General features: G+C 40.1%; 1 protein-coding gene across 23 annotated transcripts in view; it reads right to left on the minus strand.

The window, feature by feature from the left end:
* The window catches only part of STPG2 (sperm tail PG-rich repeat containing 2), a 703121-nt gene that overhangs the window by 615045 nt on the left and 74774 nt on the right, over positions 1–13302 (minus strand). For all 23 annotated transcript variants that reach the window (XR_008445059.1, XR_008445058.1, XR_008445057.1 and 20 more), the window contains 2 exons: positions 8529–8639; positions 1900–2059 (listed from right to left, as the gene is read on the minus strand). Coding sequence is in view for 13 of the 23 variants with exons in the window: in XM_054029557.1 (XP_053885532.1) it covers positions 1900–2059; positions 8529–8639 (271 nt within the window). In the remaining 10 variants the exon portion in view is untranslated. The remainder of the gene's footprint in view (positions 1–1899; positions 2060–8528; positions 8640–13302) is intronic.

The raw sequence follows: 13302 nt of genomic DNA on the forward strand, positions 1-13302 counted from the left end.
AGAAGCTTGGTCCTGCAGCAGCCAAGCTTCCCCGCTTCTTCCCCCAGCGTTGTGCTTTCCTGCCCTTCCTCCTCTCCTCCCCTGCGCCAATCAGCTGATGGCCCTTCGGAGGGGAAGGGGAACGAGTGGCAGCGTGCTCGCTGCTCCGTAGAGGAGACAGAGAAGAGGTAGGGACGGGACCTTGGGGAAGGGGGTGGAACAGGGCATATCCCTTCCAGCCTCCTGCCATGAGCCGCTCAGGGTAGGGGGCTGGGAGCACCCCAGCCCTCTGCCCTGACCCCGAAGCCCCCCACACACCCAGCCTTCTGCCCTGCACCTCCACACACACACACAGCGCTCTGTCCTGACCCCTGAACTCCCCCCACGCCATCAGCCTTCTGCCCTGCACCCCCCACACCCTCAGCCCTCTGCCCTGACCCTTGAACCCCCCAACACACCCAGCCTTCTGTCCTGCACCCCCCACATCCCCCAGCCCTCTGCCCTGACCCCACACCCTCTGCCCTGACCCCACACCCAGCCTTCTGCCCTACACCCCCCACACAACCCAGCCCTCTGTCCTAACCTCTGAACCCCCCCATACCCCCACTGCCCTCTGCCCTGACCCCTGAACCCCCACACACACCCAGCCTTCTGCCCTGCACCCCTCACACACCCCCAGCCCTCTCCCCAGACCTCTGAACCCACACCCATCCCTCTGCCCTGACCCCTGAACCTCCCCACACCGCCACTGCCCTCTGCCCTGATTCCTGAACCCCCACACACACCCAGCCTTCTGCCCTGCACCCCCACAGCCCCCATCCCTCTGCCCTGACCCCTGAGCACCCCCACACACGCAGCCTTTTGCCCTGCACCCCCAGACCTGACCCCTGAACCCTCCCACACACCCCCAAGCCCTCTGCCCTGACCCCTGAACCTCCCCCAGGTCTGGGGTCCCGGCTGCCAGCCCCTTGCCAGCCGGTGTCCCGGCCGCAGGCCCCACTCAGCCCACTGCCAGCCTAGGTGAACAGAACCCCAGGCTGGCAGCGGGCTGAGCAGGCTGGCGGTGTAAGATCGGCATTTTAATTTAATTTTAAATGAAGTTTCTTAAACATTTTGAAAACCTTGTTTACTTTACATACAACAATAGTTTATTATATAATATTGACTTATAGAGAGAGATCTTCTAAAAAACGTTAAAATGTATTACTGGCACGCGAAACCTTAAATTAAAGTGAATAAATGAAGACTCGGCACACCACTTCTAAAAGGTTGCCTACCCCTGCTCTAATTCAAGCATTTCTTCTTCTAGGGCCCTGCAGTAAGAGGGGAGTGCATCACCGGGATAAATAGTTTTACCTGGCTATGTCCTTACCCGGCAGGAAGTAAGGAACAAAAACTTCATTGGCAGTTGTTAAGTTACTATATACTATATAATATCAGGCAGAACCACACTCTCCATAGTGCATGCTGGGTATTCTGCTGCTATGAAAAATCTACAGAGTCTACACTTCGCACAGAGAATCCTTATTAAATAACAGCACAAATTAAAAAAAAAAAAAACACTCCCCACAAATGCAATTCATATTCTGTTTATTTTAGCTAGGATTTCTATAAGATCAGTAAACCCAACAGGTGCAAATAATATTGCCTACATTTATCACTTTGAACTAACAGTATAAAATTACCTGGAAACACCAAGCTAACAAAATCTTGAATGGAAGACTACATTTGTTTCCCTTTGGGCTCCTTACAGATTTCAGTATAAATAAGAGTGCTGTTTGATATGTGTATTTTGCCCAAATGCCTACTGTATTTTAATACTACTTTTTTAAGATTAATTGCTAACTTCCTTGAATATCAATCTGTCTAATATCGGGTCATGTAAACTGAATGCTGACAGTACTTGGATTAATTGCAAACCTGGTGTTTTTTCTCGCCTGGAGTCTTGAGTGAACCGAACTGTAGTTTGACCAAATGGGATCTTTTTCATTCCTGATGTTTTCTTCAAGGATTCAAGAGCTGAGCGTGGTTCATTATATGTACCAGGAGCTGGGGTGATTGATTTCACATGTACAAATCTCTAGAGAAGCAGAGGAAAAAATATGCCAGTGACAACCTGCAACACATTTAGAAACTATATGGACAGAAAGTGCCCACATCAGTATAACAACATATAGATCTCATTTCTTTCTTAATGAAGTGAAGATAATTTATATATAGTAACTAATATCTTGAATATATCTAGACATATAGGACCTGATTTTCAAAGAAGGGAACAAGTGCAAATGTCACTTGTATGTTTACCAATATTCAGCTTCTGTATAGCCACAGTCACTTATATATCTGACAGTTTGCACAGATATGTACTCAGTCTGCACAGGCACAAATGTTATAGGTCCAGGTAATAACACATGCCCAACTTCAAAAATCAGACTCTCATATACAACTTTTATTATCATTGTCTGTACAATACATATATACATATACACACACACACAAAAAAAATATGACTGTACTTGTGTGCATGTGTATGAAGTAATTCAAATTAGTTGTATATATAGATATAGATAGATATGTAACTAATTTGAATTACTTCATACATGCACACAAGTATAGCTAGATAGAAAGATAGATCTAATTTGAATTACTTCATACACACAAGTACATAAGTACAGCCATATTAGTAGCCAGTAAATACACAACACAAACAGAAGGGGGAAGAAGAGGCCAAATTTCTCGGCAAGTACATCATAATAGTCTCATAATCCTATGAGGAGATATTTACTGCCCACAAAGAACATATAGGGGATTACTTTTATGTTCTCATCCAAAACATCTACAAATAGTTGATCATGTGGTGGTCAATTGATTTATCTTGGAGAGATTAAATCAAATTTGATGGCTGAGCCAAGGGATTATCCCATTTTTCTCTGCGCTCTCTCCCAAAAACACCCCAATCAGCTAGTTCACAACTAACTTGAAATGAAAGTGTGAAGTAAACCTCAATGTACAGGAATTTAAACATGCAGGGAGGAATTTTCAAAAGGGCCTAAATGACTTAGAGCTTGTCCACATGACAAATTACTATGCTGCAAGTCAGGATGTGAATCTACAGCACTCCAACTTGCCCTGAAGCAGTGATACGGGTGGACACTGCTACAGTTCAGTGAAAAGCATGAAGTGTCCTTAGATGCACAAGTCCCACTGAAAGTCAATGTGCTCCTAAGTCACTTATGAGTTTTTGAAAATCCTAACCACAATTCTAACTACTGTAATTAAAATCATAAGGAACAGAAGGTTACTTACCCCGTGCAGTAACGGAGGTTCTTCGAGACGTGTCCCCTTATGAGTGCTCCCCTGTAGGTGCGGTAACACCTCCTGCGTCTGGGATCAGAGATCTTCGTAGCAATGCCCATTGGGCTGCACATGCTCTCCTCCCCATCTCATACCATGAGCAATGTCTGTATAGCACTGTGCAGTCCAACTGCCCTCAATTCCTTCTCTACCACAGAGTCTATCTTTAAACTCCAAAGCAAAGAGGAGGAGGGTGGGTAGTGGAGCACCCATAGGAGCACACATCTTGAAAAACCTCAGTTAGTGCACAGGGTGAGTAGTAATCTTTTTTTCTTCAAGCATGGGTGCTCCACTATAGATGACTGTGGATGAATGCCCATAGATGGAAGGCCAGGGCTTCGCAGTGACATGGGTAATTGCATAGTGTTGGCTAAAAAAAGTCTGTAAATGCCCAGGTGGCTGCTTGGCAAATGTCAGTAACTGGCATGTTGCTCAGAAAAGCAATCAAGGTGGACAGCGAGCAAGTGGAATGTGTTCAAGTTCCAGGTGAGGGTCGCAGTTTGTGTCATTGGTAGCAAAGGAAGAGGAACTCCAAGATCCATTTAGAGAGACATTATTTGGATACGATCTTTGATCTCTCTGCAACGGAGAGGAATAAGTGTGGCGATTGTCTGAAAGATTTGGTTCTGTCAATGTGAAAGGTTAATGTTCATCTGACATCCAATGTGTGCAGCATGGCTTCATGTTGGTTGCCAAGTGGCTTCGGGGAGAAAGAAGGAAGGTGGATAGGTTGCTTTAGGTGAAAAGAGGGACGGCGTCTTGGGTAAGAATTTTGAGTGTGGTCATAACATGACTTTGTCTTTGTGGAAGACTGTGTACGGAGGGTATGCCATGAGAGCACCTATCTCTCCTACCTCTCAGGTGGATGTGATGGTGATGAGAAATGCTGTCTTCACAGATAGGTGGGTGTAGGAGCACGTTGCCATGAGCTCAACTGGAGGGCCTGTGAGACAGTGCAGAACTAGGTTGGTATCCCAGGGTGGGGGTCACATATTTGAAGGTAAAGGTTCTGAAGGCCCTTGAAGAATCTTTTTTTGATGGGGGGGGATAAACATGGAATGACCTTCTATCTTGGGGTGGATTTCTTGTTCAATGACAGGTGATCTAGAGACTGAAGAAGACAGAGATTGTCTTTGTGTCTGCTTCTGCTCCGTGGGCGATTTGGGAAAGTTCACCCTATATGTAGCCCCTGGGTCCCAATAGGGCCAATGTAGAAGAACTGGCATGTGGGGTTGCATCCATGGGGGTCCATATCAGGTACCTGGTTCAGTTCTGGTCACTGGGTATCGGAGATGAGAGGATGGTTCTCTGTGTGCGTCTGCTCTTGATATGATGGAGGACTGCGTGCAGTGGAGTACTCCTCTCCTTCCTCCTCTTCTTCCTCACTCAAGAATGTCCTCAGTTTGGAAGTAGAGTGCTGCTGTGTCTCTGGAGAGTAGGCACGAGGTGCAGGGAACTCACTGTGGAGAAGTGGTGACTCTGGTGTATCAGAGACTATGAGTCTCTGGGCTATCTGAATGTCTGTGGTACCAGGAGCATCATCAGCACCAGTGGTGGTGTAGTGGTTGAGGGCATAGCCAGTGCCAACAGGGGAATGCATTCCCTTGAGTGGCCAGTAGCTGGTGCCAAGGGCTTACTTGGTGCTGAGATCTTGCTCAGTGCTGGATGTTTCGTCAGTGCCGAAGCACTCAGGATTATTTTTGTTGAGGTGGTCAGTGCCAATTTTGAAAGTTTTACACTGTCTTTTGCAGTGCCATGAGACAGTATTTCCGCCCGTCGTCCTGCCCTTTTAGGGTTCTTGGACCTGTCTTTTGTGCCAGTACCAGAGATGCCTGAATAGTTGTGAGAGCCAAGTCTCACCCCCGAGGACAGTGGGGCTACAGACCTCTCCAGGGATGCTTTTTTCTGAGGTGGCTCCTTAGAGAGTGAGCTAGTGGCCCTTTTCTTTTCATCTCAGTGTAAAAGTGTGGATTTTCTCTTGGTAGTGCATGGCGAGTGAGAGTCGGCTGATGACTGTGCCAATGATAAGCGCCACATAGGCGAGATATCGGGGCCAAGGTCTGAGGCTGGTCGCACAGAGCTCTCCATGAGTAGAGGTTTTAGCCTCAGTTCACGGTTCTTTCTGTACCAGGCTTTCAAGTTGAAGAATTGGGTACACTTCTGAGAGACATGTCCCTCACTGAAGCAGCATATGCACCGTGAGTGACCATCGGTCATGGGGATGGCCTCACGGCAAAAGAGGAGATCCAGGCATAACCCAAGCAGGGAAAGTTTCCCAATCAGGAAGAGCATAGAAAAAAGGAAATCTACTCTAAGCTAAAGAGTAATAGGAAGAAAAGGGCAACGGGGTTTTTGTTTTTTAGGGGGAAGAAAATTAAAGGAAATGGCTGGTATCTACAATTAACTATAATGGAAACACTACTATTACTAAAGACTAGGGATGGTTGAAGGGCTCGGCTCAGGATTCTGTCGCGGATCAAAGGTGGTTGAGAAGGAAGTGAAGACATTTGGACCACACAGCACTATATAGATGCCACTCATGGCACAAGATAGGGAGAAGCGCATGTGTAGCCCAACAGGCCCTGCTACTGAAGATCTCCCAGGCACAGGAGGCACTATCACACCAACAGTGGAGCACCCACAGGGACACTACTCGAAAAACAACAAATGTTCAACCATGGGTTCCTAAAGTTAGGCACCCAAATCCATATTTTGTCATCTAAATAAAAAATTGACCTACTTTTCAGAGCACTTTTCACCATTGTAAACCACTGACTTATTGAGGCGCTAATTGTGCTCAACACCTCTGAAAATCAGGCAGTTTCTTTAGGTGCCTAAATATGGTTTGGCACCTAAATTTAGGCATCCAAGATGGCAAATTTTGGTATAAGCACACCACTGAAAAATTATCTCTAAAATATACAAAATATTAGAAATGTCCCTCTTGTAATAGCAAATGTTTAACAATCTTCAAAAAATAAACATGCAGAACTATACAAGATTATTTTCTATATGATTTTAATAAATGTACTTTCTAGTTCATATATTTGATGGAACACAAAAAATGAAACACGAAAACTGAATAAAGTTATACTTACTTATAAAGGTTCTGAAGACACACACCCCTTGAATCTTTGCTCTCATTTAGCAATGATTTTTATGTAAATTCTTGATGCATTTGCATAACTTTATATTTTACAGATTACAATAAATATAGTAAACCCCATGCAGAAAAATCCTTAATATATATGTTTTTCAGAAAAGGAAAAGCCACTCTGATAGCCTGATGAATTAAAGTCACTCTAGCAGTTTTCCTAAGAGAACTTCCATGAAGTTGTTTAAACTAAATGGATGGAGAGTTTATTTAGATTCCTCTGTCTTTTGGGACCCGACAACATTTTTGGTGAGTAAAAATAAAAATTAGAGGTATGCCATGCATGTAACAGACCAACTGTGGCTTGCATAAGATGTTGTTTGAGGAAAATATGTAAATATGAATGGAAGGAGAAGATAGTGAATGAAAGGGATGACAAGAAAAGAGAGAAGGAAAGGAAATTAAAAAAAAACCATGACCATACATTAAATATGATAAAAAAAATCATCAAAAGATATAGTCTGCAAATTCAAAGTGTAACTCTATATCGAAGTTTCACTCTTACAATTTATGATGTCACCAGAACCTCTCAATGAAAGCAAAGTGTCATAATTCATAGCTACCTCATTTATTCTCAGTACAGTGTAATAATCTTTCTTTTCCTCAGCAATTGACAGCTGAGGGTTTGTGGGATGGGTGGTAGATTGTGATTTAAGAGCTTACTCGGTCAGTTATTCAGCAGAGGTCTTCTGCATACTGTACGTTTTGTATTAGCTCTGAGTTTTTCCTTAAATTTTAAGAGTCATATTCCAAAGATCTGAAATGTAGTAGATGACCACATAGTCATGAAATATAGCCCCTGACGTGCTAGTAGCTGTGAACTCTTAATTAGCAGTGGTTATATTCAATTATGGTTATATTCAATTATTCTACATATATTCTTTATACATAGGTAAAGAGGCAGCTGTGAATAGAAGGATTATTATAACTCCAACAAGGGATTTTGGTGATATCATAAAGTATGGAAACCAATAGTCTTTGTAAAAAGAACAGGAGTACTTGTGGCACCCTAGAGACTAACAAATGTATTAGAGCATAAGCTTTCGTGGACTACAGCCCACTTCTTCGGATGCATACAGAGTGGAATAAATATTGAGGAGACAATAGTCTTTGTAGTTGCTAGAACACTGAGATGGCATCAGATCCTTGTTTCATAAATTGGCTGTTTGTTATTTTGTATTGCAGGTGGTGCTCATAGCCTGTGGCTGCCTTAGGATTTCTACTCTACAAGGCCTTTTCCAGTTTTTAAAAACATTTTCGAAGTTCCATTGCTGGTACTGAAAATGTCCAGGTTTAGTTTCTGCTCAAAAATAAATATTGTGGAAACTCTAAGGAAGAACTCTTCAGCTATCTTAGAGAATGAAGAGAGTGAAAATATTTACCATTATAAAAAAAAATCTGCAACTATTTTTAACATCTCAGAAGAAAGGGATGGAAACTTCAGATTTGGCACAGATGTGTCAGATTATACATGTATCTTTCAATAAATCCGTGAAAACACATTTGAATTTGGCAGTTAGAAGAATTTTTAAAAACAATCTTTGTACATGTGTACTAATTTTACATAGCCACAAGAAATTTTCAGTCACCACCTCCCAGTGTAATATTCACATAGGACAAACCTGATTAACGGGTGTAATTTGAAAGGTATTTACTGTCTGAGAAAGTGCATAGAGCCTCATCCATATTTTATTTGGAAATGTGTAAAAAATAAAGTGGGTTCATGTATGCATGTGTTTATTTTTATATATATGCATACATTATACACTCATAAACATCCTAAATATATATGCATATCTATCTATAGCATAGATATGTATAATCACATACATACAATTCTACATATCTTTCTATACATATATATACATACACACACACACATCAAAATACAACGCAGAGAAAGAAAAAATCATTTACTAATCATGGCTCACAGTACAATTAGAATCTCTTGCGGATTACTTTTTCATGCAGCTAATTACTTTTTCATGCAACTTTGACCAAGAAAGTACAGAAGAAAGAAAAATATGCTACTGCCACTTACTTTGGACTGTGAAAGAAAAGGAGCACGTGGAACTTCATTTCCATTTTGTGTTATATTCTCCACCTTCTGAAACTGACTTTTTATTTCATATTGTCCAGGTCCTGGAACACCCTGAAGAACATAAAAAGAGAAACACTTAACAGCCATTAGAGAAGTGCCCACAAGTACACTTAAGGCTGGGGACAACTAGTTAAATATCTGAACCAAACTCACTATGAAGTGACCACTCACTATGAAATGATGGACAATTCATTAAAAGACAAACCTAAAGCAACTGTTAAACAGCTAATAAAGAAAACAAGTAAAAATCTTGTGACAGAGTTTCCAAGATCTCAAAAAAAGATCCCCTGCAACTTTGCTGCCCTCTACTGACAAAGCTCAGTACTTCATCCACAAGCAGTACACAGCATATTTAAATAATTTAGAAAATGTAAAATATTTAGTATTTTGTGATTTTATTCTTTTTCCATTTAGAGGGATTTTTCTGGTATATTTATGAATCAAAGTTTCTTTGTAAAGTTTTTTTTTCCCATTTCATTAATTTAACTATTTGACACTTAATATAATCTGTTTAATAAAAGAAAATATTGCTCTTTTTGCACAAGATGCATGTACTTAATGAGTGTATGCGAGATGTAGGTAGTCCTTTTAGTGACCAATTACTAATGATTCATTGTCTAGCTCTATGCGTGTCTTCCATTTTACAATATAGAAAATACTCATTTACATAATTACAACATAAATTTTAGTTAACTCAAGAGTCACAATACATTCTGAATTTCTAATAAAAGGAAGCAGGCCCACTCCATAGGGACAAACAACAACTAATTAAATGTAAGAAGCTTTAAATCAATTAAACATGGTACAAAAAAATATTACGTGGCTAAGGAAGATAGAAAAATAACTCTGAAATTGATCAATTACAGTAATGAAAGGGACATTGTGCTCCATAGTCTATATTTGGATTATAAATGATTCAAAGCAGAAAATTTAACAATGACAATAAACACTTTATTAGAAAAATGTTGCACCAGTTGCCATAGCATATGTTAGCAAACCAGATGCTGGGGAAAAGAGCATTGCTTTTAATATAAACTTATAAGGTTCAGGAAGAATGAAAAGTAACCACACACTTGCTCGCATGCACGCACACACACCCCAGCATGCCTGTTCTTTTTCCTTAACTTGGTTTCATCTTAAATAAATCTCTGAATCTGAGTAATTGTAATGAAAAATTATAAGATTTCTGCACTCTTACCAGCTAATCTATCCTAGATTTTTACATTTTACCTAGATTACAGAAATTGTAGTTTACAATTATGCATTATTGGTGAATTTTAACATGCACTTTTTCCATTATTTCATTTCTTCCAGTTCATAGCAAAGTATCTCCAAAAAATGGAAGCCAAGCAACAGCAAGGACTGTTGCACTAAATCCTTTTTATCAACTGTTTCCCCCACCTTGTGAAAGCGTTATCTGAAAGTAAAAATAGTTTTAAAAAATGGGACAGGCCTGCCTTGAAAGCAGTTTCTGAAAAGAAGAAACAAAGGACCTGATTTTCAAAAAATGTGACCTGTCCCTACTTTTGTGCATGCATGTTTACTGTATGTGCAAGCACATATCAGTGACTTTGTACCAAAACATCATAGGAAGTACACACACAAGTGAGTCTCTACTTTTTAAAACTCAAAATATTGGCAAGGAATGCCAGCGAACTTTTACTACCCACTGTCACATGAGATAATCCATGGAGCTAGTATGCAGAACATGCTGGAATTCTTGTAAGAAACATGCTTCTACGAAAGTGAAAAACATAGTCCTTCCATTCAGTTAAGCTTCCTGGTGTTGAAAACAGCCAGCCTAGTTAACGGCAAATCCCAAGGCTAATTTGGTTGGCCACAAAGTCAGGATGCCCAAACAACTCTACCATTTGTACACTTATTGGACAGATTTGAGTTGTGCAATAGGGGCTATTCATGGAAGTTTGGCTCATGTCCTCACAGTTCTAGGAATAAAAACTGGTGGTTCTAAAAAGTAGACTGAGATATCTCTCATTAACAGCAAAAAGCAGATTGCGGAACAGTAGACTAAGAAGCTGACAAAAAATGCTACAAGTCAACACCCACCGCATACGGGTAGGTCTGCATACAGTAATCTCTGGAGGGTCTGGAGTTCGAACTTAAGTAACTGCATTATGCACACTCTCATGTTTCTGCATTCTCACAAAAAGGAGGCTTAGAACACCACCTTGACTACAAGCTTTCTGTGGACCATGATAAAGAAAACTAGAATCTTACTTAAGATGACTATGTAGGAGCTGGATTTTATAATGTACTATGAGAATTAATGTATGATTTGATTTCATCTTGTCAGCCACCCTTTTTGAATAGCAGAAAGGAATGACAGACCAGAACAATCCTTATGATTAATTATGGTCATCCTTTTGTTTTAGAATAAGTTATAAAGCTACTATGGTTTCCTATATGTATTACAAATTAGGAAGTAAGAGACAGGATTCTCTATTGTATCTATGTTAAGAAGATTAGAGGAATGTTGAGAGCCTGAAGTCCCAATGTGAATTGTTTTAGTTATAAGATTTAGCAAGGCTTGATTTACAATGTATTCTGCTGACTATACAATACTGCTGTCTGTATACCTTTGAAGGTTTCTGTAAGATTGTTTGTGTGAATGCACGCATCAGGAAAAGATAAGGTGTGAAAGCCATCACAAATGTCCAGATGGTCAAGAAGAAGTGAGAGACTTGGAAAGACCAGGAGACAATCAGAAAACATCCATTGTATCCGATGTTAAACATGTTAGCAGCATTGACGACCTCAGAGGTGAGGCAGGCACCCCCGAAGGCGAGACAACAGATAGGAGATAACGATGGGAAGCCCGACAATAACCATCAAATAATAACACCACTTAAGGACTAATGATTACAGGATGACATTGCAAAATGCATGGACTCAAATGAGAATTTACAACTATAAAGCTGGGGTGTTTTGCCATGGAACTCTGGGTTCAGTCCTGCAAAGCCTCGGAGCCCAGCTCCACACTCGTGCTCAATCTAACTGGCCATTAGACTGACTCGAGCTACAACAGACTATGAACTATGAACATCACTGGCAGGAGAGAGAGAGAGAGAGAGAGAGTCTAAAAAAGCATATGCTAACTGTGGTATTCTCAATAAATGCTGTGTATTTACTTTCCTCTATAAAGATCCCATGTGCTTTGTATGAACATAACAACTATACATAATTACAGGAGTAAGATGACAAAGCCTTCCCCTGAAGAAAAAAAAATTTATCAACTAGTCCACAACTCCAGGAGAGCTAATACTACAACTTCTAATTAAATCCAATTCTAATGTGTCCAGGCCTCCACACAGTCGTTCATATGACACAGAAGCACGTCAAATGCTTCAGAAGTTGCTGTAATCAAGGATGGGATAGAAACTCAGCTACTGGTACTAGATTCAGAGCCATTTGCAGCAGATTAAGGAGGAAATATGCTTTGAACATAGCTGAATAAGATCTCTCCATCCGAGGCGTTCATCAGCCCTGATCCTTTTTCTTAAAATGATCAATAAAGGTAGTGGAAGAAATGTCATAACCCTTGGAAATTGTACAGGCTCAGACTGAGTGCTGCAAATGCAACTTTTCCTACAGCACCTACAAATGTTAAGATCCATTTGGTTCGCAAAGCATAGTGTAAATTAAATAAAATAAGTTCAGTTTTATGAGAAACAGATACAGAAATGGAAATAATCATTTTGCTATATTTTTGTTATATTTATCTTTTTTTTCAAAATCAGAAAAATGTACTGCATTTACAGAGAATATTCCCAAGCAGCAGCAGCACTACTGCTGAGGACATGGCCAGCACAACATGCTGATTCTGTGTTACAACTATTTGCAAAGGAAAAGGCAGCACTCCCCTCCCCAACAAAAGCTATGGGAACATAAGCACAAATATGCAGCCAACCTCTGTCATGAGAAAATTATCTTATGCAATTATAGTAGCACCACAAAATATTACAGTACTTATTTTTTGTAATTTCATAGATGTTGTTTGATGGAGGGTAAATTGGACAATGAGCCCCCAAACTATGCAGTTGTATCCAATATCTACTAGATGTGATTCCAACTTACTCAGGAAAGCATCAATTTAAATAATTGGATATTTTGCGTGACTAAGTGGTACAGGATTGGGTAGAAAGACAGAACTTTCAGCAGCTAATAAGAAATCTCATTACAGAATGCTATTGTAAAGTACTATAAATGGATAAAGTGATGTTTGTCCAACTGAATATTATGATAAATGAATCACATTTTTCTATATTTTAATAAACCATGACATATTTCTGTATTATGAATTTTCCCTAACATCTGGCTAGCAAAGTTTGTTTATGCTACAAAAATGAATTTAATTTTATTTTATATATTTTTTTAAATAAAAAAAATCTGCAGTAAGTACATCATTCATTGCAGCAGGCAGGAATTAATTTTGTTATGAGTAATTTGCTAAAAAAAGCTAGAATTATTATTTAAAAAGCTTGACAGATTTTAGTTACCATTCTCTTACCTATACCCAGTCATTGAAGTGATATTATTACAATCTGATCTGTCTCGTAGAATCATTTGTCTTGAAATGGAGTACTTAATATTTTATACAGTTTTCATCAGAATATTCTCCATTTCTGGGATGAATGTGTAAGAAACATATACAGAGGTGTAACAAGACAGGACACTTTTAAAACAAACAGCAAAC

Source organism: Malaclemys terrapin, chromosome 5 (genome assembly GCF_027887155.1).
Source record: "Malaclemys terrapin pileata isolate rMalTer1 chromosome 5, rMalTer1.hap1, whole genome shotgun sequence".
Taxonomy (NCBI): Eukaryota; Metazoa; Chordata; order Testudines; family Emydidae; genus Malaclemys; species Malaclemys terrapin.